Genomic DNA, 27,588 nt, shown 5'->3' with positions numbered 1-27,588 from the left:
GTCAGCTTACGGTCTTTAATTAGCAGCTTCTTAGTACTTTTTAGCCTCATGTTCTCATATGATGGGCAGTAAAATCAGTCGCTGTGTTTGTTTATGAACTCAGGTCAAGCTGAGCTTTTATATTATTATTTAATGTCTTCCACTTTTTGTTTTTTAAGGTCAAATAAAATTGTCTAAAGATGGTTTTTATATTTTGTTGTGATTAAACGACATGCTGACATCATCAACTAAACCACGCTGGGTTAGTTTGTGCGCTGGCCGCAGGTTTAAGGAGGGCGTTCAGTCTGTCATGACTGAAGTCGAGCGACTGCGATAAAACCGTCTGCTTGTTTTTCTCTTTGATGCTGGAAAGAAGTGCTGTCACTATGACATCATAGCTGGCTAAGCCAATAGGATTAATTCTTCGTATAAAGATTGCAACAGGTTTGTTTGTCAGTCCAGGAGCTGACTCGGAGTCAGCAGGAATGTTGGCCGGTTGTCCGACTGTGGCTGGGATGCAGAGGTTCAGAGGGTCTTGTGAGAGCGCCGACCCATCACGAACCACCACAGACCGCAGACTCGTCCTCGTTCTGTGATGTATTATTTGTGCTCGCTCCGTCCTTCATCGCTAACGTTTTGCAGATAAACGGTGACGTTAATGTGTGCAGCACTCGTGTTTCTCTGCAAACCTGAAGCCTCCTGAGGTGTCTACAAACTGAAGTGAGGGTGTCGGCTGATGATGGCGCTCGGAGTCCGTTTGGTTCCACGTCCCGCCGGCTGGAAGCGTGGGACTGTGAGGCGAGCAGCTTCAGAAGAGACAGACCTTTTTTTTCAGGTCGTTCCTCTTCCAGAGGGAGAGGCGATCGAACTGCTCGATGGACATCCCGAAAACACTGAAGAACTCCTCCTGAGAGAGGTGCCTCTGCAGGGCGAGAGACAGCCACAATCAGAGAGAGAGCAGGAACAAAGAAGGCACTTGTCATTTTTCACCCTGCACCGACCCCACGCTGCGTCTAAAACAACCCGACGCATTTTTCCAAGGTCGTCGAGCATCAAAGAGTTTATTAACGAAGCTGCCAAATATTAAATATGATTCTAGCGTTGTGGTCCTAAACAGCCAGCGGTCGATCATCTGAGAATATTTAAAGATAAGAGGAAGAAACATTCTCGCTCAGTCAATTTCAATAAATGTTTAATTATATAAAACAGAATTTTCTGAGATGTGACGGCCCGCCCTGGACCCTGGATGACTCTGTCCGGTCTTTAAGTGATGACGTATGAACCCTGCTTTGGTCCAAGCTACTCTGAGTTTATGAAGGCTGTTGTGTTTTTAACATGTTTTGTATCTTGTTCTATTTAATCTGAAACAGTCAGTGATCACTGTCGGCTTCTCTCAGTTTTTATTGCCGCTAATCATTTTAAAGCTCAATGTTTAAACCCTTCTGCTGTAACTACAGCCCCTGCAGCAGTACATTAATGACTAACCTCGTATTGTATATGGATTATCTCAGTTGTTCTCCTGACTGAAGTTTGGTCCGTTTACAGCATCCTGCCATGTGATTGTATTTGTCTCTAACCATCAGGAACCTTCACGTTAACTTTTATCGAGTGGAACAAAGTTAGCGTTCATCCTCCAGCTTCACTGTGCTAATGTTATGCTAACATAGCTGTGTAGCTAGCGATCACGTAGCACAACATTATATACCAACTAGCCCAACTACAAACGCCACTGCTGTTTAGTTTTCTGTCTTCATTTATGTTGGAAGTGATAACAGAGCTGTACGTTTGAATTTTTCAGAAATCTCTCAGTCAGAACATGCTATATCATGTTTAGCTGGAAGCTAGCGAGCTAACTTCCTGCTAACTTCTAACTCTGTTAAATGTAATAAATTCTGTTTTCATGGATGTTAAACTTCGTTACACCTGGTAAAGCAGCAACGCTGATCGTTTTATTAAAGATGAAAGAATTTAGACAGTTTTTAACTCTCAGTGATGTCACAGTGTTTGTGTGACTTTGGGACCTGAAGCGGAGTTTGGACCTGGAAACAGCTGATGACAGCAGACTAAAAGACCGGATATCGATAACGATGTGGTTTGATATCAGAACAGGTTCAGCAGCTCGAGTCGTACCGACAGAGACTTGGTCTTGTTTGTCATTTTTTTACCTCCAGCTGTGTCCGATCCACACCGGGGGGCAGTTTGCTGCGTCCTCTGTGAGTCACCACCAGCACCTCGTAGGGATAAACCTGCACGCAGACACGCAGAGGAGACGTGACGTGAGAACCACATTGTCCTCGTGTCCCGCTGAGGGGACGAAACAGCCTCACACATTTATCTGCTTGCTGTGCCCGAGTTATGTGGAAACAGGACATGTTTAATACATCCGCCCTGCTCATTCCATATTCTTATTCTATAAGGGCAGCTTTGCACAAGTGACAGTTCATAATAATCCTTCTTTATCTCACACTGACGCTCAGAGATACCCTCTATGACATCATAAAGATCCAAGAGTAGCTTGGCAGAGCTTCGGCAGCTCTACTTTCTGTACCTTGTGCTCCAGCATGCTGGGGAGAGAGTTCCCTCTGTCCATCCTCGAGTCCCCGTTCTGACACAAAAACAAACAGTATGATGAACACCGGCACCAATTATTCATCAGGAGTTTCTGCAAACAAGGTTAAAATAATGGAAAGTGTACCTGAAGCCCTGCAGAGACACAAAGAGACACAAACAGTTTCATTATTTTCTGTTACGAGTTCACTGATGCAGGAAAAAAGTCGAGTCTGAGAATGGACGTTTTGTGCTGATGTACAAGTTCAATTTTCAGCACAAAATGCTAAAGTACTTCACAGGTGTAGTTTTACAGGTGTACAACTACACCTGTAAAATCCTGAACCTGAGCTTTAATGACGGAGGTTTGTACCTGCAGCAGGTTTCTCCGAGGAGCTGAACTCGGCCGAGCGCAGCTGCAAACAAACACAAACAGGTTGTTGTCTTCACTCGACTTCGTTGTCAAACCTCACAGCGAGTGTGCGGATACTCACCCTGGACAGGCCGCTCTTAGAGGGCGCTGGGAAATACACGGACCTGGAGGCGTTGGACCCTGCAGAGCAGAGGGGAGGGGCTGTGAGGGGGAAAGGAAACGCTACACAACATGTGCATCAGTCCTTCCACCTGGAGATGTTTTGTTCTGAAAGGTCACGACAGTCACCTGTGACCAGGTGACATCACTTCCTGTTTCCACGATGCATCATGATGCCTTCACTGAAATCTGAACCTGAAACACTAAAACTGCAGTTTTTTAATTTGCACCAAAAGTTACAACAACTGATAAACTTTAAAAATGTTTTGCTGTTTAGAAATTTTACTTCCTCGTTCACTTTACTTTCTGAAAAGTGACGCTCATAAAATCAGAAGAATTTCAGGTTCAGATACTTTTACTAACAGCGCTTAGACTCCTTCAACTTTGCAAATTTTCTTCGTATTAAATGATATTTTTGTGGTTTTGTGACGTCTTTGTCACCATGAGTGACTATTGGTCTCCACAAAGTAGTGGTAGAATAGTTATATTAAGCTATAAAGTTTGTGTCTTGCATATTTTCCACAACCAAACCCATAATCACATACTGTGTATTATCTTACTTACTTTATATTTCTTTGTATTTTATTTGTATTTTTTGTATTTTCTTTCTGAAATCTGTACCTAACGCAAAAAATGTCAAGAGAGTGTGTGTGTGTGTGTGTGTGTGTGTGTGTGTGTGTGTGTGTGTGTGTGTGTGTGTGTGTGTGTGTGTGTGTGTGTGTGTGTACCGGCGTTGTGGCTGCGCTCTGGTAAAGAGCGGGTTTTCCTCCTCAGAGGCGCTGCAGACTTCTCCAGCTCCTCCTTCAGGATGATTTTGCCCAGATTGGACTGAATCTGACACGAGACAGAAACAGAAGACGACTTGTAGTTGTAAAAAGCATAATAATATATTAAGTAAATGGCCTGCGTTTGTATAGCGCTTTACTTAATCCCTGTGGACCCTAAAGCACTTTACACTACATTCAGTCATTCACACACACATGATGGCAGCTACGTTGTAGCTACAGCCGCCCTGGGGCACTGACAGAGGCGAGGCTGCCAGACACTGGCGCCACCGGGCCCTCTGACCACCACCAGTAGGCAACGGGTGAAGTGTCTTGCCCAAGGACACAACGACTGAGACCGTCGGAGCCGGGGCTCGAACCGGCAACCTTCCAATTACAAGAGGAACTGCCAGCTCTTGAGCCACGATCGTCCCATAATCCAAAGTATTCAGAATACGTTACTCTCATTGAGTAACGTAACGGAATATGTTACAGAATACATTTTGGGGCATGTAATCTGTAATCTGTAGTGGAAAACATTTTAAAAGTAACCTTCCCAACATCTGCACATGTTTGTAGAAAGACAATAATAATGAAAAATGCATCGAGCAGTTTCACGCAGGGATCGTTTTCCTTCCACCGAAGCAGACCCTTCAGCAGCGAGCTAACACGCGATAAGAGCTGAAGAGGACCAAACATCAACCTCCAGGTCTGAAGAAGCACGCTGCAGCTCCTCTGGTGTCCAGCAGGGGCCGCAGTGTCCCAGAGACTCCCATGTTAAACATGCTCACAGCCTGATACACAGACTCTTCTGTCTCTGTGGGGGATTTCCTCCTTCATAACAGCTGTTTATTACTCACCTGTTGAAATCCTATTAAGGCTTAAAGTTTGAGGGGTGTGGCCTGTTTGACTGACAGGTGAATGGTGACACAGGTGACTGTAGCTGCTAGCTGTCTGCTAAGCTTCACCTGAACGGGACCTCTGTGTTTTAATGACATCATGTGACCAATAACATGGCTGCTGTGAGGTCACAGCAGACTGAGCTCAGCTGTTGGGAGAAATTCGAGGATTTGACTGATTAGCGGGTCTCTGTGTTTGACTCCGCCCTCCAGCTTCTCGTGGTCACATCTCGTTTTTAAAAAGGCGAAGGAGGAGCCAACGTTAGACAGCAAAATGCAAAGTGCCCAGAATAACGGCTCGTGTTCATCTTTTGTATACAGTCTGTGGGACGTGCAGAGTGACACAGCCGATTCTGCAAACAGACGTTTCTGACAGAGCTGAAGTGCTCTTCAGGAAAAACGTGGCTTTTATTTTGAAATGAGCCGTGCCTCTAAAGGATACACACGACAGTGAAAGCACATTTAAAGCTGTTTAACCCGTGCACAGATTATGTCTGCACACATTCACATCTCCATGATGAAGTCAGTGTTTTCAGTCTCCCACCAACCAAGCAGCAGCTGACGCAGCAGCAGTCCTCATGCTTTATTCATCGTACTGTGAGAGTTTTTAAAAGCAGCTTCTTGCATGTGAATATTTCCTGCTTTTCTGACAGTGAAGGTGATTTTTGGTGATTCCTGACCAACTTCAAACTGCTGCAGCTCATCTGCACCTGCAGCTGGCTCCGGGTCTCCCACCTTGTTCAGCTCTTGCTTCTGAAGCTTTCTGAGTCCCCACAGCTCATCATCCAGCTCTCCATCCTCCTCCTCCTCGACTTTCTGCTCCTTCCTCTTCCATTCCTTTTCTGCTGAGAGGAGAGGAGTTATGGAAAGGAGAGAAGAAGAGAGGAGCCAAGGGAACAGTGAGACGAATACGTGACAAGAAGCAGGAATAATCAGGATTTAAAGCCAGACGTGATTTTTAGATGAAAACCTGGAAAATCCCACTTTCGTAATGAACTGTAAATGTAGCACAATGTGCGTCTCATTGATCAGAGTGTGTGTATGTATGCATTTGTTTAAACATCATTGTGAGGACCAGAAAATGCCATGCAACTATAGTTGTGGGGACTAAATGCTGACGAGTCTGAAGCATGTTTGAGGCTCAAAGTGTAAGTGTCAGAGTTACAGTTAGGCCAGAGTGAGCGGCTAGCATCGTGTCAGTTAGATGTCTTCACTAAGATATGACAGCACGAGTGTGTGTGTGTGTGTTTGGGTCGTACCAATCACGGCCAGCGAGGGGGGGCAGGGCCAGTAGTCGGTCTCGATCTTGGAGGGCTGGTTCGGGTCTGGAGGCTGAGCTGCAGGAAACTTTGAAGACTCGATGATCAAATCCTCGATGTGTTTCCCCTGAGGGACCGAAGAGGACGACACATCTGTGCACACACACACACACGCACACACGCACACGCAGTGCATGTTAAAGCAGATTAAACACAGTGAAAGGCGGCGTGCTGTTCACAGGACAGCGGCTGACCCACATTCACTCTGTTTTCATTATGTTCAGCGATACATTTATTGCAGCTTTTATTCTGAAATCGATTTGAACCTCAGTGACTCACCCTGTTTGTAGATGGGAGGCTTCTTGTAGATGTTGGTACCATTTTCTGAAAACAATAAAATCACATGTGTGACACCTGTGCTCTTCTTTGCTTGCTAAACAATAATTACTGGTTCACAGGGTGAACATGAGCTCCAGAGGACGGCACATCTGGGACTTGTTGCACTTCTTGGGTCTGACTGAGTTTCAGGTGCAGATCTTTTCGTTGGTTAATGACGTGTGGTCCAAGTATCACAGCACACCTGACTGGTGGTGCATGTACGGTGCAAACTGGACTCTCTGAGTCAGCACAGTGGGACATAGAGAACTCCAGATGTGGACCAAACGTCATCAGCATCTGGAAGCGGTCTGTGTGCACAAACTCTAATTCAGTTTCACTGCTGACAAATCAACTAATAATCCCAATAGTTGTCTTTTCTGGTCCTGACATTAGCGGCTAGCACGTCTCAGACGTGGATGCTGTGCTGACAAATCACTGAAGCTCATCTGGGAATCTCTGAATTTCTCGTTGTAGCCCCTCCCACAGGGTAAACACACGTGTTTGAAGAAATAAGTCACCTGATGGAGATGCTGTTGCTAACTGGGTGAAAACCTAGCTGATGGAGCTACATCTGCACCCTTCAGTACTGTTCTCCACAGTCAGTGGGGTGAGTCCGGCTTGTGGAAGCTTGTGTTTACCTGGCCTGTGGAAATGCTGCACGGTGCTCTTCACAGTACCAGACGAGTGTGCGTTGGGTGTGGTTGGTGTGTTTGGCGTTGACGGGGTGTGTGTGCTGTGGGTTCTGGTGCTCGGGATGGTGGAACCAGGCGAGGACCCTCCAGGTGATCGGCTCTCGAGCCACTCCCTTGTCTCCTTGGACAGATTCTGGAAACACAGAGGACGGTATTTTAAAAGCGTGTTGGTGGGGAAATGTGAAGGCAGAGCCGGTGATCCTCCTCAGAACCTTCTAATGAACATGCAGGGCATCCCCATGAGGACTTTCTAAGACATGATGCCAACTGCATCGACACGACCATCAAAGCAAGACCTCCTCCATTACTACCACTACTTAATGGTCCTCAATCAGAATTAGAGGCCTCTTGAACCTTTACAGAGTAAACCTTGAAGACACGGTCGTCCCTCATTAACCAAAGAACGTCTTTTAGTGTTAGTAGAAGCACCTAAGAGACCTTTAGGATCTCCTGATTGATAACTAGAGCCTCGTTTAAAGATAACTTATGAGAAACTACTTCACATGACTTCAACCTCCTCGAGGATTCCTTGAACTAACACTTTACAGCCTTAAAAGAAACGCAGTGACTCTTAGGACGCCCCTCGTCAATGCTCTAAATGACCAACAGAGTCAGTGTGAAGAAGAGCTACCCAAAATATGACTCTAAGTAATCTGAGTATGCCTGGAAGGATGCCGTCCGAACCGATTACTGCAGCCTCGTAAGCCTCAAACAAAGAACTTCACACACATCATCCCTAAACTGTTCGAAAGGTTGTTTAGAAGCTGAAACCTGTAAAAGAAGCATCAAACCTTCTCAGTGACCACTGGGATGTATACGACCTCCTCGCTGACATCATCATTTCTGAGGTTCCACTATGTTCCTGACTACAACCTCGTTAAACATGCCAACATTAATGTTGAGATGCTTCAGCGTCAGGATCACTTTCACAGAAGCTGGTTTGAGACAACAACAGGACGATGTTGTGCTAATAACAACCCATCACAGTCACACGCCCACAAAGCATCTGAGATCTGCTTCTGTCATGAGACCCTATATTGTCTGCATTTCCATAATATCACACTTTCATTGTAGGGCTCTGATCTGACCTTTGACCTCATCACTAGTGCTTGTTTTGTTGCAGAGGTCTCTGAGTGTAAACAGGAAGAAACTAATATAAACTATATGATGATATGTAAAGAAAGAAGGGGGGGGGGTCTTACCTCTGGGGAGGGAGGAGGAGAGATGGAGCGAGGAGACAAGGACCTCTGCGGAGAAAAAAGCAAAAATAGATGAAACGCTCGAAGCTAAAAATAGATTCAGAGAATGAAGACGAAGCTTCACAAACACAAACTCTGCTTCTGACACTGAAGTCGTTTCTTTTTTTAAACGATTGCACCAAATGTCAATTCTAGAGGATTACGTTGCAATTTACACTTTGACCTGAAGGTGGCAGTGTTCTTTACACCCAACGATTAAATCCAGACACAGAAATGCTTCACGGTAACGTGATGTGAAGCATAAATCAGAGAAGCATTTGTTTAGAGTAAAGGAAGAGTTGGATGATGACAGCAGTGCAGACGAAGACCTGAAGCTCCGAAATCAGATTCCTTATAAGAATTCAGTCTTTGCACTTAAACAGTGGCCACAAGGCTCCCAGCAGGGGGCGCATTTAGGTAAATGTGCATTTATATGCAGATGATCAACATTTAGCATTCAGCTCTTTGTTGAAGTCTCCTCCTTCGGCTGGCTCTGCTGTTAAAAACAAACGGGAGCTTTTTCATGGGGAGACTCTGACCTGTGCAGTCTGAATGCTGTGACAACAGCTGCAGCAAACGTGTGTCGTGACACAAAGTTTGGACTTTGTGCAGAATCAGCTTCAGCTGCGAGGCTCATCATTGCCCAGCAGAGCTTAAAAAGTGCCTTTTGTTTGTTTCAGTCATCAGTCTGCAGTAACCACAAGACTGTGACTGAAATCACTGATCGCTGTGCTGGACAGTCAAAAACAGAAAAACAACAGAAAACCCCACAAAACAGATGAAAGAAGGTGCAGCACACAAAACACAAAAAGCATTCTGACACACAATCTCTCTTTGTCTGACCCAATCTGCACCACAAAATACAGACACACACACACTGGGCTCAGCTGTTTTCATGAGCTGTCAGCTCTCTAAGCAGCAGATTGATGTCCGTGTTTGCAGCCAGACGCAGAGCTAACCAGCCGACTGTCAGAGCAGCGACCTGCTGCCACGCCGTCTGGTTTCCACGACTCCGGCTCTGCGCTGAGCTACAAAGGTCCCAGAAACTATGGAACAACAGGACTTTACAAGCTGCCCGACCCTGTAGATGCTAAATGCTTCTGTAGCATTTACACATAAACATCTGATCACACGCTGCATTATAAGGACAGTGAAACCAGCAGGATCTGCACTTTACTTAGTTTTTAGTAAATTTGCACCATTTAAATAACTCAAAGTTAAATAATAGCTTCTACAAACGCCTGCTCATTCAGAATTAAGACTTCTAATCCGTCTCAGTCGTCTCTGAGCTGCATGTCGGAGCCGTGCTGCTTGTGAAAAGTCAAACCAGCAACCAAAATATGCACTAAGAGGACATCTGAGCTTTAGTAGCTGTGAAGAAGAAACAGTCACGATGACTAAACAATGATACGACCACCGCCCGCTCCAGAGTCTCCTCCTGTCAGACCCACCGGCTGCAGTTCACCTAGGGGGCGCCCACGAGACAGTCCTCACTAAAAAGGAGTGAATGAAGCTAAACGGCTAAAATAATCATTAAGACAAAAAACAACAACAAATAATTTTGTCTTGTTTTGTTTTACAAATCCAGCATCAGTGATGTGCTTCAGTTTTACAGGATGATATTAAGATCTGACTGTATTTAAACGCCTGCTTTGAAACAATAACTCCAGCACGCGTGCAGAAGACGCGGCTGACTGTGGTGGTTGGTTGCAGTGACATTAGAACACGCTAATAATGACAAACTGGAGCTATCGGCTCCACCTCTTCAGCTGAAACAGGATAATATTAGAGAACATGTTTCCAGGCCAGAGCTCCACACGGTGCCTCATCTAAACAGCGCCCCCATCAGGCAGGACGTCCAGAGAGCACCAGTGTAGCTGTCAGCAGGAATCTCTAAACTATGACCGGAGGGAGACGTCACCTCCAGAGGACTGTAGCTGTAGTGCGGCTGGTAGATCATCAGATCGGGTCTCTCGATGTCCAGGATGGCTTTGTCTCTCGGTAAGGCTGCCAAGTCCTTATAGCCGATAACCCCGTCCTCCACTCTGGCCTGGGGAGAGGGGGGGGGGAATTACAGATTATTACCTCCAGATTAATCTGAAGGGTACGAGAGCGCGATCACGGTGTGTTTATCTCACCACGATGGCAGCAGCAGGGGATCCTGGGACGCCGGTGCCTCTGAGCGACAACACACTCCCCGGAGACGTCTGCGCCAGCTGCTGCTAACACACACACACACACACACGCTTGTACTTGTGTCTTTGTGAGGACTATTACTGCCTCTTACCCAGAGCCTAACTTGAACCTTTCCTTCCTAAAGGAGCAGGAGAAACGTCCTCACTGTTCTGCTTCTTCTGTCAGCTTTACTATTTCCAAGCTGGAATTGTTCTGTAACTTTATTTGTTAAATTAAAAACCAGCCCAGATGTAAATTTGGCCAATCCTCCCTTCAGCATCGCCTCCTCGTGCACCTCTGGACTTCAACACCAAACATCGACTCATCTTTGAGCTGACACGCTTCTCATGTGGAGGAACATCGTTACTGAACCACCAGGAGGACTTGTTGGTTTTTATTGTTGAGCATCGTGATCATTCAGCAGAAACATCATCATGCTGCAGCATCTCAACAACACGCCCCCCCCCCCCCCCCCCCGACAACTATCAGCAAAAGAAACGTGTGGTTTACCTTGGGCATCATCCTGACTACTGATTGGTCAGTTCCTGAAGGAGACACACAAAACATGATGTTAAATAAAGAATAACAAGTCAGACGTTTCAGCATGACAAAGCAGGAGAGGCCAGAAAGAGTGAGGCATCATGGGAAACTTTCCACCAACCTTTCTCACATCAACACGTGTATCAGCTGCTCTGGTCCACACATGAAACATGAGTCTGACAACAATCTCCTTTTTTGTTCTTTTACTGTGTGCTGCTGTGCATCAGTGTTTCTGTCTGTGATAGAAAGGCCCACACTGAGCAGAGCCTCGCACTGATACGAACAGTAGATAGACTATATGCATGTTAGCATATGTTACGTCCGGTGTGGAAACTCCTGTGGGGAGCTTTGTTTCCGGTGTCGTATTCGCGCCTGGTTTACGGCCCAAAACAAGTTAAGCAAATGAATCAAGCGGCGATTTACATTTCTATAGATGTCTCGGGCATTTACCCAATATATCTGTAAATGATGTTCATTGACTTGTCGATATTTTCCCCCGCGCCTCAGAGCAAAAGAGAAAATGGATTCAGATGTTATATTTCTCAGCTGTCCCTCGTTTATCGCGGGTGTTATGTTCTAAAAATAACCAGCGAGAGGTGAAATCAAGGAGCCAATTTTATTTTTGACGGTGCAAAACGTTTGGTGGACATCGTGGACATACAGCGCTGCACTGCAGAGTCACACTGCTAGCATCGATGCAGCGATTCTGTACTGTACAGTAGAGACGTCACGGAGGAGATCGTCTGCAGCGATCAGGACGCAGGACACAATGTGACGTAAAAAAAAAAAAACGTGCAAACTTGCACTAAAAAAATCCGTGAAACAGCGAGGTGAAAGGTGAAGCGCGTTATAGCGAGGGACCGCTGTAATTTTGAAGGTAAGTCACAACATACCCTTCGTACATACTAATGTATAGAAACCGTTACAATCATTCATTTTGTGTGGCTTTTTTCACGGTTTGTTAATATGCTGTGTAGGTGTGTACTTGACTAGCTGATATCAACATAACGGGGAAACATCTGGTTTGACTATTCTTCACCTGTAGTTTGAATGCTGAACATTTGCCTGTTTGAATCATGAGACCAGTCATTATACAGAGATGTGCTTCTGCATGTGGACGATGTGTCTTCTGCTGCAGTGATGCAGTTCTGCTTGTGTTGAGTGACGTAAACAGCTGATCGATCTAAACGCTTTAAACGTCAAAATTGATCATTAGATTTTTTATGACACAGCAGCGGTGAGTGTTCCCACCTTCTCTTTGTAACTTAACGCCATCTTTCCGTTTTAGAGTTTTGGACATGATTTTGGAGGATATCGTCGCAGTAGCGATTGACTGCAAAGTAAAGCTACCGGAAATGCACAACCCCACATCCGGTCTCAAACCAGGAAGTTAGCATTGTCTCGTGCACAGGGTCAATAACCCCCGGCGTGAGGAACGCCTCCACGTGTCAGGGCTGTGAGACAAAAACCATACGAGGGCACAAGATTCACACTTCGTTTCTTATTTGTGACCCTGTGGATCCTTCTCTATCCTGTCCTGGGCCTTGGTGCATCCCTCATCCTCCGGCTAAAACAAGACACCTCCCAATTTCCAGAAAGCCTGCAGAGGGGCTCATTATCTAATGATTAAGCCTTATAAATCAGGGAAATGCAGAAAAAGACGCTAAAGAAACAAACATGGCTCTGAAAGCCATTCAGACTCACTGCTCACCAGCCCTTATCTGTTTAACAGCAGCCTTCACAGAGCATGTGCAGGAGACCGCTGTGCTACAGCTGCCAGGCTGACCACGCCCAGGGCCTCTGCACTGAGATCACAAATGAAATGAGCTCTAAATGACGGCGTGCTGTCAGATTACTGACACTCAGCGCTCTGCAGCAGCTGCAGGGTTTCCAGTCCGGCATTGTCTGACGTGGCCGACGGACACAAAGGGATTATTCCAGAGTCCACAGCTTTGTCACACACACACAAACACATGAGCAAGGAAACCTGGGTAACAAGCGGTCAGCCAGCAGAGTGTGTGTGTGTGTGTGTGTGTGTGTGTGTGTGTGTGTGTGTGTGTGTGTGTGTGTGTGTGTGTGTGTGGTTACCTCAGGGAGATAAAGGGATCATGTCTGTTCGTCTTCGGGTCTCTTCAGCACCTGAAACACAAACAGAGGTGTCGCTGGGACAAACTCATGATCATAATATTAACACTTTATTTTTTACTGGTTCTCACCAATATAATCAGATGCAGCAGGAAACTAAACAGTGAGACTTTTATACGTTTCTAAATCTGTAAATTAACACGTGAAGTTCTCGGATTGAATAATAACAAAAAGTTTGTTTTAAATAAGTATTCTTAATCTTTATCAGCAGTTTCAAAACTATAAAATGACATTTTTGTCAACATTTACTCAGTTTGTCACCAGTTACGTCAGACATGATTCAGACTTTCACATTTCTAAATCATTTCTGAAGAAGTTTCTGGAAGTTTTCACGTCCTCTACCCTTCTATCCTTCAGAGTTGAAAATCCTCTGCTGTTGTTCTGTCCCATTAAACTCAGCTTAAGTTGGGTTTAAAGTCAGAACAGAATCAGGTACAAAGAGCTGTTCCAGACGCTGCCCTGGTTCCTGGGATAATCCACAGCAGTGTTGACGATGGAGGATTTGAAGCCCGTTTTAAGCCCACGTCACGGTCTGTGTGACCATCCAGCTGTTGTCTCTACATTTGTGTCTCCACGTTACAACATGTATAACATGTATACCTGTTACAGTGCTGCTGCACTCTTGGGTCTCTGTTGAAAGGAGGTTTGTGATGTGAACGAGACTTTGAGCTGAATCAATAAAGACGTATCGTGTGTCTCTATGATGGGATTCACAGATTTTGTTCAGACAGGGCGATCTCTGACCCATCCTCCCTCCCAGTATTGATCTCTGCTGGTGTCCAGTATCACTGATGATGATGAATAAGCAGAGTGAAACCAGGCAGGGACCTCTGGGCCTGAATGAAGCTAACGCTGGAGCATCAAATCCTGCAGTTCCTCCAGCATCCAGCAGGGGCAGCAGTGAGTCAGTCCCATACTCATGTTAAAACTTTACAGCAGAAACAAACATGTTTACAGCTGGATACACAAACTGTTTGTCTCTGTGGACAGTTTCCTCCTTCGTGACACCTGTTTGACTCACCTGTTTAAATCGTACTGAGGCTTAAAGTTAGGGGCGTGGCCTCTTTGGCTGACAGGCGGCTGTAGCTGCTAGCTGTCTGCTAGCTTCACCTGAACTGGACCTGTGCACCGTGTTCGTGCTGTTGGAGCCTTTTGGAGCTTTTTAATGACATCATGTGACCAATAATATGGCTGCTAACAGAGCGTCCTGGAAGGCGGAGCTCTGGTTCCTTTGACATAAATTCTAGGATTTTCATTGGATGTTGGTGTTTAGAGGGTATCTGAGTCTGTGTGATGCTCCCATTCAAAGCTGCATGCAGTTTAATAACCAAGCTGTTGCTTGTTGTTCACTCTCTGACCTTCATTTATTAAAAAGCAAATTCAAGGCAAGAAAGAGATCAGTGTCTCTGGAGAGAGTTTAATTACAGTCTAGGACTCCTGGTGATCAATACTGTGATCAATAAGGTGAAGGAGTCAGGTATCAGCTCAGTCAGTGCGTGCTGATCACTGCGATGGATCACCTCTGTAATAAACTGCCAGACACGTCAGACCAGCAACAATTTAAAGATCTTTATTAAAAAACATCAACTTACATGTTCGATTTCTGCCAATTTCCTTCTCAGGACCACGAATCCATCAGCTCAGCGTCTCCTGGAACAAAACCAAAGATGTGATTTCAGAAGAAGCAGCAGAAACAAGAGAGAACGAGACAAATGAGCCTGAGAGCTCCGAGGACGGACAGCCTCCTTCAGATTCACGTGTTTGCAGCAGACAGGTGAGCGCAGGCCTGGCGGCAGGTGAGGGGCTAAAAATAGAAATGCAGCCAGTTCATGTGTGACCCATCGTCGGGGGAAAGTCCTCCGAATATCTGAATGGACCTCTGAGCAGAGGCGGAGCTTCATGCTGAGGCTCTGTGTCTATTTTCAGACTCACGTTGTGTCGTTGCTAAGCGATGATGCGGGCAGGTGATGAACTTGGAAATGACATGCTCGAAGACGGCCCGCTGTCCTACCGTGGGTGCAGACAGCGAACGCAGCCTCCTGCAGGCTGAGGGGGAGTTTCTTTTGCTCTGTAGGTCTGCCGGGACACACGGGAGATAACTCAGAGGAATGCTGGGAGATATCTAGGGGTTGCTAGGTTACCGCACATGGCCGTCCAATCGTCTGGCACAAATGTGGGAGAGAGAAACAAAGAGAGATGCTGCACCGACGCGGACCGCCCACCATCGGACCACCGTGACACAGCAGGGGTCACGGCCTCAGGTAAACCCCACCCGGCCGCTCTGCCTGAGAGCTTAAATCAAACTAAGTTCCTGCAGAGAGTCCAAGAAAACCGCCTCCTGCATCTGTTTGTCTTTACTTCCCTTCATCTGGATGGAAAACACGACGAGAGGAAGGGGAGCTCCTCAGCTCGCACCAGAGATGTCACACTCGTTACTGACACCGAAACAATCGCATTAATCCACAGATACGAACGTTAGCTGTCCTCTCATCAACATCAGCGACCTGAGCGGGCCGCCGCAGGACTGTGAGCTGGTGCTAAATGTGGCGGCGTCGGAGCTGTGAGACGCCTCGAAGCAACGAGGCAACAGAAGAATTCAGACTGTAGGAAAACTTCTGTTTGTCTTACTGAGGACTTTTAGGTGAATGCAGCACCGAGCAGCAACCCGGCTCACATAAAAGATGCTGGTTGGCAGCAGGTTTAGATGTGCATCGGAGGACCGCTTGTTCTCCGGGGCCCAGTTTGTTTGTAATAAGCCGGTGACCGGCACTAACGACCCCCTCAGAGAAATCAGCCCAATAATTTACATCCAAACACAAAGAGTCAGAGAAGAAGAGACGACCGCTGAGGTCAGCGAGCCGGTGACTTTGTTTCTCGTTTCCAGACAAATCGTTAAACGTCTGCAGAGCGCGAGAAAGAAGAAACGAGTGCACAGAAGCGCGTCTGTAATATTTAATGGAATAAATGTTTCTACAGCATCTCTTTATGTCACTGGAGCCATTTTTAAGCCCAGAGCTGCAGAGGACCGTCTCAGTGATGCTAATTATTAATGGCCTGTTAGTGACTGTTCATACAGCCAGGACCAGAAATATGTGGACACTGAAGGCTGCAGTTTGACATGCGTGTGTTTAACATGAACACAGGTATGAATCCAACACTGTGGACTCTGCGTTGGTTCTCCGGCTTCCTCCATCAGAATCCTGCATTTCTGTTGTTGGTCTTAAAGAAAAGCAAATTCTTATGAAGGCACGTGACGCACTCACCTGCTGCTCAAATCTGTTTGAGAGTGGTGGCCAATCAGCAGAAATGTGGCTTAAAGGGGGAGGAGCTAAAACAGCTTGTTTCAGACAGAAGACCACTGGCAGGCTTATTTTGAGCTGTGCAGTCAGAAATAAACAACAAACACATCCACCAACTACAAACAACTCAAAGGAACTACTTCCTGTCTGAACTTTTAAGGCAATGACACAAATAAATGTGTAAAAGAACCACATGAAGAGTCCCATGCATTTGGTGCACAAAACAATCCAATCGAAAGCTGCAGTTTCAGAGCCACACCAACGACCCTCCTCGTGTCGAGTCGTGATGCAGGAAGTGGGTCAGACACTGAAAAGTGCCGAGTCACAGCTTCACGGTCCTCAAACATCCACTGAGCTCTCAGTGAAAGAAGTCGGACTCTAAACGTCAGCAGATACACCAACTCATCTAACAGAGAAGAAGACGTGTTTAAAGAAGATTCAGAGACTGAGCAGCAACTTCAGGGCTAAAGAATGAAACCAACACTGAAGCACCAAAACCTGCAGTTCCTCCGACGCCCAGCAGGGGCAGCAGCGAGTCAGTCCCATAGACTCCCATGTTAAACAGCCTGACACACAGACTGGTCTCTCTAAAAAAAAGCACCTCACAAAACGTGTGACACGGCGTAACTCGCCTCATAACCGTAGCACGTAGGAGCAGTGTGCTCACGTGATCGAGCGGCTGTGTGTGTTTGTAGCCTCAAACCAGCTTCATCTCCGAGGAAGTTTTCCCCGAGAGAAGTAAAGCAAGTGTGCAAGTTCATCTCTGAATGTTTGTAAAGCGTTCCAGCGTTAAGCTTAACAACCGATACCTGGAGCGACTGCCTCTTCTTGTTGTTACTTCAATCACGAAACTGATCAATGATCAGCTGATCGTCTCTCTAGTTTGCTTTTGGCCCACTTTGCACCAGAAAGAGGAAACCAGCGGCTGAACAACAGCAGCACGTTTAAGCTTGATAAGCTGTTGTTAGAATTTATTTAATATTACTTTCTACACCAGGATCTTTTTCTACAGCTGACGGCTGTAACTGTGCAGGGGCGGATCTAGCAAAGTTTAGCCAGGGGGGCCGATAGGGCATGAACAGGGAAAAGGGGGCACAGAGACATACTTTTCTTTCTTATTCTCATTTAAAATGTCGAGCTTTTAATAAATAATTATCTGACACCCAAAGTTTTAATCTGATATAAAATGTATAGAAGTCCATTACTGTATATAGTGACTGTTAAGTCTAATATACCCTAGTAAGCTATAGTACTTTTTCTTTGGGAAGATACCATCTGTGCAGTTCTGTAGAAGAAAGATGTTGAATTTATTTAATTATTCTTGAAAAATAATTGATTTCTGTGCATTTGTTTTCACACTGCATCAAATTAAGGTTGATTACGTCGATTAAGCATCATGAGGTGGAGTTTTTTGCTGGGAGTTGGAACCCTGTTAGTCAGGTTGCTTAATATTTCTGCTAAGTACTCTTTAAAACACCAGAACAGGGAGGATGCAGCAGGTTTAAGTTTATTAGATTGATCAGTTTTGCTGAACTATGAAATATTTTGGGTGCAGTGTGTTTTTTTTAAACACAGGTATAACAGAATAGCTTTAGTGTGTTTTTTAACTTGAGTTTGAACTTATACAAAATGTGGCAAGATATTAAAAAAACTGTTTTATTGATTAAAAAACACACTAAATTGGATTCATATCGGTAGCGGCAGATATCCAAATTTATGATATCGGTGTCGGACATAAAAAAGTGGTATCGTGCCATCTCTAACCAGAACCAACAGTCACTTGTGAGGACACAAGTTTGAAGCCTTTTTGAGGCTCAGAATGTGGTTTTAGTGTTACAATTAAGTTATGGTCAGGTTTATGGGTAGGCATTCATTTTTAATGGTTAGGGTAAGGGGCTAGGGAAAGCATTATGGTAAATGACCTGTATTTGTACAGCGCTTTACACATTCAGTCATTCACACACTGGGGATGGCAAGCTGTCAATGAAGGTCCTCACTAAGATAGCTGAACAGGCTTGTGTGTGTGTGTGTGTTGGCAGCGTCTTATCTCCGCTCACAGAGACGTGACCACACCCAGCCTATCATCGTTTATGTAACGGCTGCTCTCATTGGCCGATGCGGATGACATCACAGTGTCTGTGGCGTGTTTGATCTGACAGGAAGTTTAAACGTTTCTTTATTTCCAGCAGAAGAAGAGATGAAATCAGCTGTTTTTGTTGCGTCTTCACGTCAAAGTTTGGATTCGTTTTCCTGATAAACTAATAAAACCAAACAGGAAACGCTGGTTTTTACGGCGCCCCGCCAGCGTCTGTCTCGCCTCCGATCCTCGTGAGGTTTCTGAGGCGGAGATTTGACGCTCTGCCCCGAACAGACCCAGACTCATCCTTCCTTCCTCCCTCCCTTTCCTATTCCCTTCTTCATTTCATCTTCTTGTTTTCTACCATTCATGCTTCCTTTTTATTTCCTACATCCTTACTCCCTTCTCCAACATTTTGTTTTTGTCCCCTTTCTTTCCTTGCTTCATATCCTTTACTTATTCCCTACCACCTCCTTTCATCCCTTCTTCTGTCAGATCTATTCGTGTGTCTTTATGCAGGCTCTGTCCTTCCATCCTCGCTTCCTTGCTAGTGTCTCTTTTTTCCTCACTTCCTTCTCTCGCTACCTTCCTCCCTCCTTTCCTTTTAATCTCTTCCTTAAAGTTTTCTATTTCCTTTCCAAACTTCTGTTTCCTTCGTTATATCTCTCATTCTTTCCTTACCACCTTTCCTTCCATTCTTTTTTCCACCCTGTTCCCTCTCTACTCTCTTATTTCCTTCTTTGTCACCTTTATCCATTTCCTACCTCCTTCCTTTCTTTTCCCTTGCCTTGCTTATCTCCCTTCCTCTCCATGCTTCCTGTTTCCATCCCTCCTGTCCTAGTTTCCTTTCCTTTAACATTAACTCGTTCCTTCTGTCCTCCTCTCTCGCTGTTTTAAGGAAGCCATATTTTATTTGATCATGTGACAGGTTTGATTTGCAGCTGTGTGGAATAAAAACAGGTCACTGTGAAGCGTCGGGGTCGTTCTGAACGTGTTGTTCTGAAGCTCGCCCGGCTGCAGGATATCAGTCGACACTTAAAATTCCTGCAGCCTAAAGGCCTGCAGCTCCGCCCCCTGCCTCATCCTCACAGCATCGACAGCCCCCCGTCGCCTCCTCGGCCCCCTGCTGCACTCGCAGATAAGAGCCGAGGCCTCCGTCGTGGTATTAAAGGACCAGGCTGCACTTTTACAACCCGAGGATTAAACTGGAGCCCAGAACACCACAACACATCCCTGAAGTCACATTAGGCGTCAGGAGCCCCGCCCCCTGACTCAGACCCTCAGAGGGTGACAGCTGGAAGCTGCTGCTTCACAGTAATACAACGAGACAATCAGACGAGCTCCCGAGAGCGAGCACTTGGTGAGAGTAGGAACAAAAAACTGGAGCACGCTCAGGGAGGGGCGGGGCCATCTGCTGTGACAGGTTCAGGGTCATGCTGCACACCTAACCTGCTCTGATCTGAGGTCAGAGGTCAGCAGGTACAAAACCACCTACTACTGACCAATAAAATCTCTGGAAAATCGAAGGCTCCCTCAGACCTCAGCGCGCTGACAGTGACAGCTCTGCAGTGTTTGTCTGCGCTCAAGGCGACAGCCTCACGCCGCGAAGCAACGAGAAGACAATGAATCAAACTCCTCACCATCACTGAACAGACCGGCGTCCAGCGTCTGTGCGGCAGACGCAGGGGAGGAGCTGAAGCTGCATCACAAACCTTCAGATTAGAGCGAACGCAGTTAGCTCACAGCTGCACCTCCAGCAGGTTCCTGTACGCGCTGCAGCAAAGCCCCAAACTTTCTGTTGTATAACATGAGTGAAGATGACTCATGTGTCCAGAAATAGAGAAGAAGAGCGCCCACGCAGCACGGCGAGGCGTTCAGGGACTCTACGAGCATACGGGACGCCTCTGAGGACTCCACAGACTAGCGTGCGCCTCTGGATATGTGAAAAATTTACAGACGCAGATGATTGTCCACCAAGAGCCCAAAAACCACGACAGCAGGAGAATGTTAACTGCACGAGACACACACGAGCAGCCACGCTCAGCGCACACACGGTCGTGTATGACTGAAACACAGTGTTACGTCCCCACATGAAAGCTAGAAGAGTCATCAAGGTGACTCCAGAAGAAGAAAATGCCGACCTCCGAGCGGGAGCTCAGAACAGTTTATTTTATTGGGATTCCATAATGTTGATTGGAGGATGTGGAAGTCTTCTGTGAAGCTTTTCCTGACCGAGGCTGGGATTTTTTGTTCACGTTACCCAGTCACCTTATGTAAACTGGAGGGTTTTTGTGTTTATGAGGACTATTTTGAGGGGGAGAAAAAAAGCTAAATGTTCTTTATATGTTTGTATAATTGTTGTAATAGCAAAAACACATTCACTGCATACAAGCTTTGTTTATGTTTGCAGCACCCATAAAAAGATGCAGTGCTTGGTTTGAGATATTGAATTTAATCAATTATAAAATAATACAAATCTTATGTCTTAATTTCTTTGTTATTCAAATGATCTGCGACAGGATATATATGTATAAAAAAAGAGCAAGAGAGAGACAGAGGGGTGGAGCAAGAGAGGAGGAGGCGGAGAAAAACACCACGCCCACACAAGGGCAGTATCAGGGGGCCCAGCTAGGGCCGTAACAGCCCCTCCCATAAATACAAACCAGTGGTCTGTCACAGAATGTCCTACCCAACTTTTAAACATATCACTTACCATGCACCATAATAACGGTTAGGCATAGCCTGCCGAATCTGACCTTTTTGATGGGTCGAACACTGAACGGGGTTGGCTCAAGTCCCTCAAAATAGTGTCCAAAGCGACAGCCAGGTGTGTTTTGAGCCTTCACATATGGAGAACCCAGCGAACAGCTAAAAGGCCTTTCACTTTTCAGACGCTTCTTCGCTAGGTCATGGCGACAGGTATGCTGGTTAGCCAGAGGTGCACGTTTGAATGTTTGTGTTGTACACAGTGTGTCACACTGCAGGTCATCTGGACCCGAAAGATTGTCAACAGGTGGCATCTCATAATTAGGTGACCTCTGACATTCACCAAATGACACCACTGAGCAATTATGCTCCAATTGTTGCCTAGGACTGGCAACTTTGCCCGTTTGTGAACCACAGTTCACTCTTTTGAAAGCAGATCGATTTTGCTGTTGAACAGTGAGCAATCAGGTGGCCAGGCTTGTGGCAAAAGAAACAGCTTTATTCTGGATCTTGAAACCATGCCTGCATTAGCTTCGTTAGCAGGCACACTCCAGCCCTCGAGACTGACTGTTTCTGTTTGTAGGTCTTACAATTTGCTACTAAATGGCCAGATTTAAAACAGTAAAAACATTTCCGGTCTGACCTGGGACAAGGCCCAGGCACCTCCCCCCTCGTGCCTTGTTCACCACTAGCACCGCTAGCCTTCGCTAGGGTGTCGCGTCGCTCTTGCTTAACGACACTGGCTTTATGGACGAGTGCGAACTCGTCAGCCAGTGTCGCGGCCTGCTGCAAAGTGGAGACTTTCTGTTCATTCAGATATACTGCCATCCGCTCGGAGATGCAGTTTTTAAATTCCTCAATGAGAATTAACTCCCGTACCGAAACTAGGTCTGCAGCTTTACAGGCCATACACCATCGGCCAAAGAGGACACTCTTTGCCCTCGCAAAATCCAGGAAGGATTGACCCTGCAGCTTTTTCAACCCCCGAAATCGCTGCCTGTAAGCCTCTGGGACTAGTTCGTAGGCTAGCAGGATTGCACTTTTCAGTTTGTCGTAATCCAAACTGCATTCAGCGGACAACGAGGAACAAACTTCCTGTGCCTTGCCCACCAGCTTGCACTGCAGCAGGATGGCCAACGCATCCCGCGGCCAACGCAAGGCTGTCGCTATCCGCTCAAATGATTCAAAATAAATCTCCACCTCAGTGTCACGAAATACAGGGACCAGACGACTATTCATTCCTACATCAAACTGTACCTCTGTCTGTGACAGCGAAGCCGCCACAGGAGGGGAGGAGGCCTGCTGGAGTTCCAGCTGTCGTAGCTTGACCTTAGTGTCCGCCTCCACCTTCATCAGCTCAACCTCCCTAGCCCTAGCCAGTTCCGCGTCCAAACGCCTAAGCTCTATCTCCCTTTCCAGCTAGAACTCTTTCTCACGCTGCTCCTTTTCCAGCTGGAGACGAGCCAGATGGACTTTGAGCCTAGCATCCTGCTTAGAACCCTCTGATGACTGGGTCTAGAGTGGATCAAAACGGGGCAGCGTCATTGGCCCGCCCTCGGGCAGTCCCTGGCCCACAGGTGTAGACACTGACGGTTCTACGGCCTGGCTTGGAACTTGAGGCGCTGCACTTGGTCCAGCCGGACCGGGTGTGCTCGGGGGTTCTCGCCTTACAACCACCGCCTTCTCTAATAACCCAGACACCAGAGCGGCCTTCAGCTCCGCTTTGCGTAGACCAGTGGAGACACTGATCCCGTAATATGTTGCCACCTCATGCAGATCCCTCTTCCTACAAACATCCAGCAGGGCAAGTGAAAAGCAGCATTCAGAGGATTTTAATTGTGTTTAGATTCATATGCAAAAGGTCAGCTGAAGAACACTGGAAGCTTCTTCAGAGCAGCCTGAAGCTCTGCACATGTGACATCAGAGACACCAGGTTTGAACCCTGACAGAAACTCTGACATATGAATGATTTTCATTGACAGGAGCTAAAGAAACACTGATGGTGCCTGAACTCAAAATAAACAAAAGGTGATTCTTCATGTTTCACTTTTAAACCAATCAGAATCCAGCCTGCACATCACATGCAGTCATCACAGTCAGGCCATGTGTTGTTGTTTCTTTGGAGCTCTACAGAGACCACGTCATATTATTGCTTACCCAGAATCCTTCACTCCATGTAGCCAAAGAACGGCGTAAACAGACACACCGTGAATGAACCTTCCCCACGCCCACTGACCCTGATGATCACGCTGACACAGCAAACACGAGCGCTCTGATTTCAGACGCGTGCAAAACACCCCAAACATCACTTTAACTCAGAGCTTCAAACATCAGGTTTGAAGCTCCTCACAAAGCCCTCAGAGGTCTGCACACACACACGCACACACACACACACACACGCGCGCACACACACACACGCGCACACACACACACACACACGCGCGCACACACACACACGCGCACACACACACGCACACACACACACACACGCGCGCACACACACACGCACGCGCGCACACACACACACACGCGCGCACACACACACGCGCGCACACACACACACACACACACACACGCGCGCGCACACACACACACACACACGCACACACACACACACACACACACGCACACACACACACACACACACGCACACACACACACGCGCACACACACACACACACACACACACGCACACAGTGTTCTCCTGCTCTCTCAGGACTGCAGGCTCATCATTCACAGCAGCACAGAGAGCTGATGCAGTTTACATCACACACTCTGTTCAGCGAGGGCCGGACACGTCAGAGCGCTGTGACCTCTGACCTTTAACCTCACCACTGCTAGATTCAGCATCACACACAGTTAAAAAGCTCAGTCGCTTCAAATCCATCTATCCGTTTTCCTGTTGTTTCCATGACTACGCGTCTTTCCCACACCTCTGCTGAGGTCACGTGATCAAACAGTCATCCATCATCGTTCTGCACATGAACAGACACAGGGACACTCCACCTCCACAATCAAACGCACCTCCTCAGGTCTGTCCTCCGTCTTAAAGACTGTACATAAAAGATGGACATAGCTAAGGCGAGGTCACCGATTGGTTGCATGTTGAAGCCTTACTGTTAGCGTTTTGTAGTTGCCATGGTGATTTCTTAGAGACCAGGCTGTGTAAACACAGATGAATATGAATATGTACTCATAGGCTGAAGGAGGCGATCGCTGAGTTCTTACTGCAGAAACACAGACACGAGCCATCGAGCGTGAAAACAGATTAAAATGTGGACAGAGAGACATGGAGGGAGGTAAAGGTACAGCCAGAAACAGAAAGACATGCGGAGACACAGATAAACTGAGATACTGTGTGGGGTGACCTCACTGACAGATTTATAAAGACCGAGACAGAATCTGGCTTTGAGGATAAAGAAGAAGAGAAATCACCAGAGATAAAAACTGAGATAAAGGAGCGACATAAACCGATCAGGATCAATCAAGAGAAACTGATAGAAGCTGAGATCCAGAGAGCAAACCACAGGAATGAGACCGGACATGCAGAGAAATCCAGCTGGACAAGAGCACAGGAAGGAACAGAAGAAATACAAGACGAGACAGATCAGGAGACACGGAGACAGAACAAAGATAAAGACACGTGAATAAACCAAAACCAGTGGGAACAAACCAGCAGAAGTGAGAAATCCCGGAGACATAAATCAGAGAAACGAATAGAAACACTTTTCAGTCTCTGGTGAGAAGAAAGTTGCAGAAGCTCAGAGAGGACAAGACAGGGACGTGCGGAGGACTTCAGGGTGGAGGCCGGCCGGCGGAGTGATGCTGGATGAGGAGGAGTGTTACATAAACCCTCCTCCTCCTCTCCTCCGCGTGCTCACTCTCCAGCAGCCTCTTACATAATTTCACACTGTCATCATCATCATCATCATCAGTATTCATCATCCTGACTTTAAAGATAACTGAACACCGGGAGGAGCTTGTCTCTGTGTCCGGCGGAGGCGCACCGCAGCCCGGCGTGATCAGCGGCTGCTCCCCCGCACAAGGTCGATCTCAACCGGCGAGAGAGCTGGCCAACGTCCCGCTAAAAACTCCGCATTTTAACCCAACAGCATCCGCCTGAGCTCTGAGAGCGACTCGGACTCTCAGGATCAGCTTCACGCTGAGGCTGAAACAGCTGCTGCTCAGGAGGAAGCACTGAAACTCCCACGATCACAGCGTGTAACTCGTCACGGCAAGCACGAAGGTGAATCTTACCTGCGAGCGTCAGCGCTGCTGGTCAGAAACACCCAGCAGCTCGTCACCACCTGCTCTGGGTGATAGCGGCACTGCGCCTCTCACTATCTCTGCCCACTACCCCTCTAAGTCTCTCTACCACTCTCTCTCTCTGGACTGGTCCATTCACAGCAGCGGGGGGGGGGGTTAAATATAACTCTGCAACATGCCTGTGCAGGGGCGTATCCAGCGTTTTTAAAGCGAGGTGGCACAAAGCAGAGCCAACCTGTGTGTGTGTGTGTGTGTGTGTGTGTGTGTGTGTGTGTGTGTGTGTGTGTGTGTGTGTGTGTGTATGTGTGTGTGTGTGTGTGTGTGTGTGTGTGTGTGGCAGTGCCTTCTTCTGGACTAGAAAGAAAAAAAACTGGGAGGAGACGGTTTCATCGCAGCCAGCGGAGGCTGTGGATCAACGCATGATGAACGAGCTTCGAAGCAACCGGAGCCAATGAGAGGAGAAGAAAGGGACCACCCTTTGAGCTTAAAGGGGGCTCCTGATTGGATAGTCTGTCCCCAAACTCAGTCAGTAAGAGCTCCCCAGCTGTGAGGCGACTGTCAGCTGTACTGGGGGTCGGGTTGGGTGTGTCTATTACTTTAAGAAACTCATTAAAGTCTCAAAGTTTGTATTATTAGGGGCGTGGCCTCTTTGGTTGACAGAAAACTGCAGTTCCTGTAATCGCCACTTGAGGCAGAAATGATTTGTTCCTTTTAGTCAGCTTACGGTCTTTAATTAGCAGCTTCTTAGTACTTTTTAGCCTCATGTTGTCATATGATGGGCAGTAAAATCAGTCACTGTGTTTGTTTATGAACTCAGGTTCAGATGGTTAGGGTAAGCATGAAAGCATTATGTCAATTTGATGTCCCCACAAAGATATCAAAACAAAGGGGGTCCATGTGCTCGCACGCCCGTCTCCATTTGACCCAGCCCACGCCGTCTTCGGGGCAGCGTTTGCTTTTCCCGCGTCTTCCTGAGGACTCTTCTGTTATGGGTTGATCGGCCTCAGCCACCGAATCTTCTCCGCTTCCATTTACCAGTGTTGGGCAAGTTACTTTGAAAAAGTAATTAATTATAGTTACTAGTTACTTCTTCAAAAAAGTAACTGAGTTAGTAACTGAGTTACAAGATACTAAAAGAAATTAATTACTTGAAAAGTAACTATTGCGTTGCTTTTAAAAAAATGTTTAACCCTCTGGAGTCCAGGGTATCATTGGCCATTTTTAACCACATTTCACCTTTAAAAACAGTTTATTTGCCTTGTTTGGTCTCATCCTTTTCAGCACAACCTCACGCGTCTGAATTTACAGTCATGTTTTCATTTTGACTACTGTATTAACACAATTGATCTAAAATCAGACAAAAAACATAAAATGCGAGTAGAAAAAGTTATATTTTTACTGTAACAACGACAAACATGTTTAATGAATCATATTTCATAACAAATATAAATTGTCAATTTTAAAATCATATGCTCAAGTTTTGCAAACAACAAAGTTATTTGCAGCCATTTACCTTTTTTAAACAATTTCTTCAAACTATTTACAGAACAATCAGCTGTTCTTCAATAAGATGTCACACAAATTATTTGTGCCACTCCAAAAAAATAATTTCTGTCCACTATAAAGGAAACATCACAGCCTGCAGGTCTGACAGCAGCAGGTGTATCACTCCTGTTTCTACCTGGAGACAGCAGTCGCCTCATAAACGTGACGAAACTATTGAGGAAAAAAACACACGTATGTGATTGTTTTGCCCCCTGAGCTCCAGGTGTTGTGCCAGACAGTGATCGTGATCACCGTCCGCGGGAGCGCAGCTGCTTAAAGCTGTAGCGTCCAGATTACTTACAGCTACTTCCTGCAGCTGATATAAGATGCTGTAAGCTGAACACAGCTTCAACCGTCTGTTTGTTGAAAAATAGTAACGCAACCACATTTTCTTGTTAGTAACGGTAACGGCGTTGTAACGACAGGAATAGTAATTAGCTAGATTAGTAGTTACTGAAAAAAGTAACGGCGTTAGTAACGCTGTTACTTGTAACACTGTTATTCCCGTCACTGCCAGTTACATATCCATAATATCAACGTCCAGTGT

The 27,588-nt window shown here is 46.4% G+C and overlaps 1 protein-coding gene across 9 annotated transcripts; it reads right to left on the bottom strand.

The window, feature by feature from the left end:
- Positions 1-25,720, bottom strand: LOC120722449 (dematin-like). 9 transcript variants are annotated; one of them, XM_040013458.1, is made up of 18 exons: positions 25,488-25,720; positions 14,741-14,798; positions 13,092-13,142; positions 10,974-11,008; positions 10,427-10,510; positions 10,210-10,338; positions 8,253-8,297; positions 6,997-7,183; positions 6,320-6,364; positions 5,981-6,133; positions 5,457-5,566; positions 3,787-3,892; positions 3,021-3,079; positions 2,900-2,942; positions 2,675-2,682; positions 2,528-2,584; positions 2,145-2,225; positions 1-901 (listed from the first exon to the last, which is right to left on the bottom strand). In XM_040013458.1, the coding sequence occupies exons 4-18, from the start codon at positions 10,983-10,985 to the stop codon at positions 788-790; spliced, it is 1,233 nt and encodes a 410-aa protein (XP_039869392.1). In that variant the 5' UTR covers positions 10,986-11,008; positions 13,092-13,142; positions 14,741-14,798; positions 25,488-25,720; the 3' UTR covers positions 1-787. The 9 variants fall into 9 exon arrangements, with proteins under 9 accessions (XP_039869392.1, XP_039869397.1, XP_039869393.1 ...); XM_040013463.1 differs by having other exon boundaries at positions 10,427-10,507; positions 25,488-25,716; XM_040013459.1 differs by lacking the exon at positions 25,488-25,720 and adding an exon at positions 24,904-25,475.
- Between the last annotated feature and the right edge of the window lie 1,868 nt (positions 25,721-27,588).

This window comes from Simochromis diagramma, unplaced genomic scaffold (assembly GCF_900408965.1).
Source record: "Simochromis diagramma unplaced genomic scaffold, fSimDia1.1 OVJJ01000778.1, whole genome shotgun sequence".
Taxonomy (NCBI): domain Eukaryota; kingdom Metazoa; phylum Chordata; class Actinopteri; order Cichliformes; family Cichlidae; genus Simochromis; species Simochromis diagramma.
The sequence above is the reverse complement of the archived record's forward strand: the minus strand, read 5'-3'. Positions and strand labels throughout refer to the sequence as shown.

Excerpts from the sequence above, each read along its gene's own strand:
- LOC120722449 (XM_040013454.1), bottom strand. The coding sequence starts at position 11,069 with ATGCTGAAACGTCTGACTTGTTATTCTTTATTTAACATCATGTTTTGT. Across the intron at positions 10,511-10,973 it reads TAGTCAGGATGATGCCCAAG|CAGCAGCTGGCGCAGACGTC; the intron begins GTAAACCACACG and ends TGTGTGTGTTAG. Across the intron at positions 3,893-5,456 it reads AGAAGCAAGAGCTGAACAAG|ATTCAGTCCAATCTGGGCAA; the intron begins GTGGGAGACCCG and ends GTCTCGTGTCAG.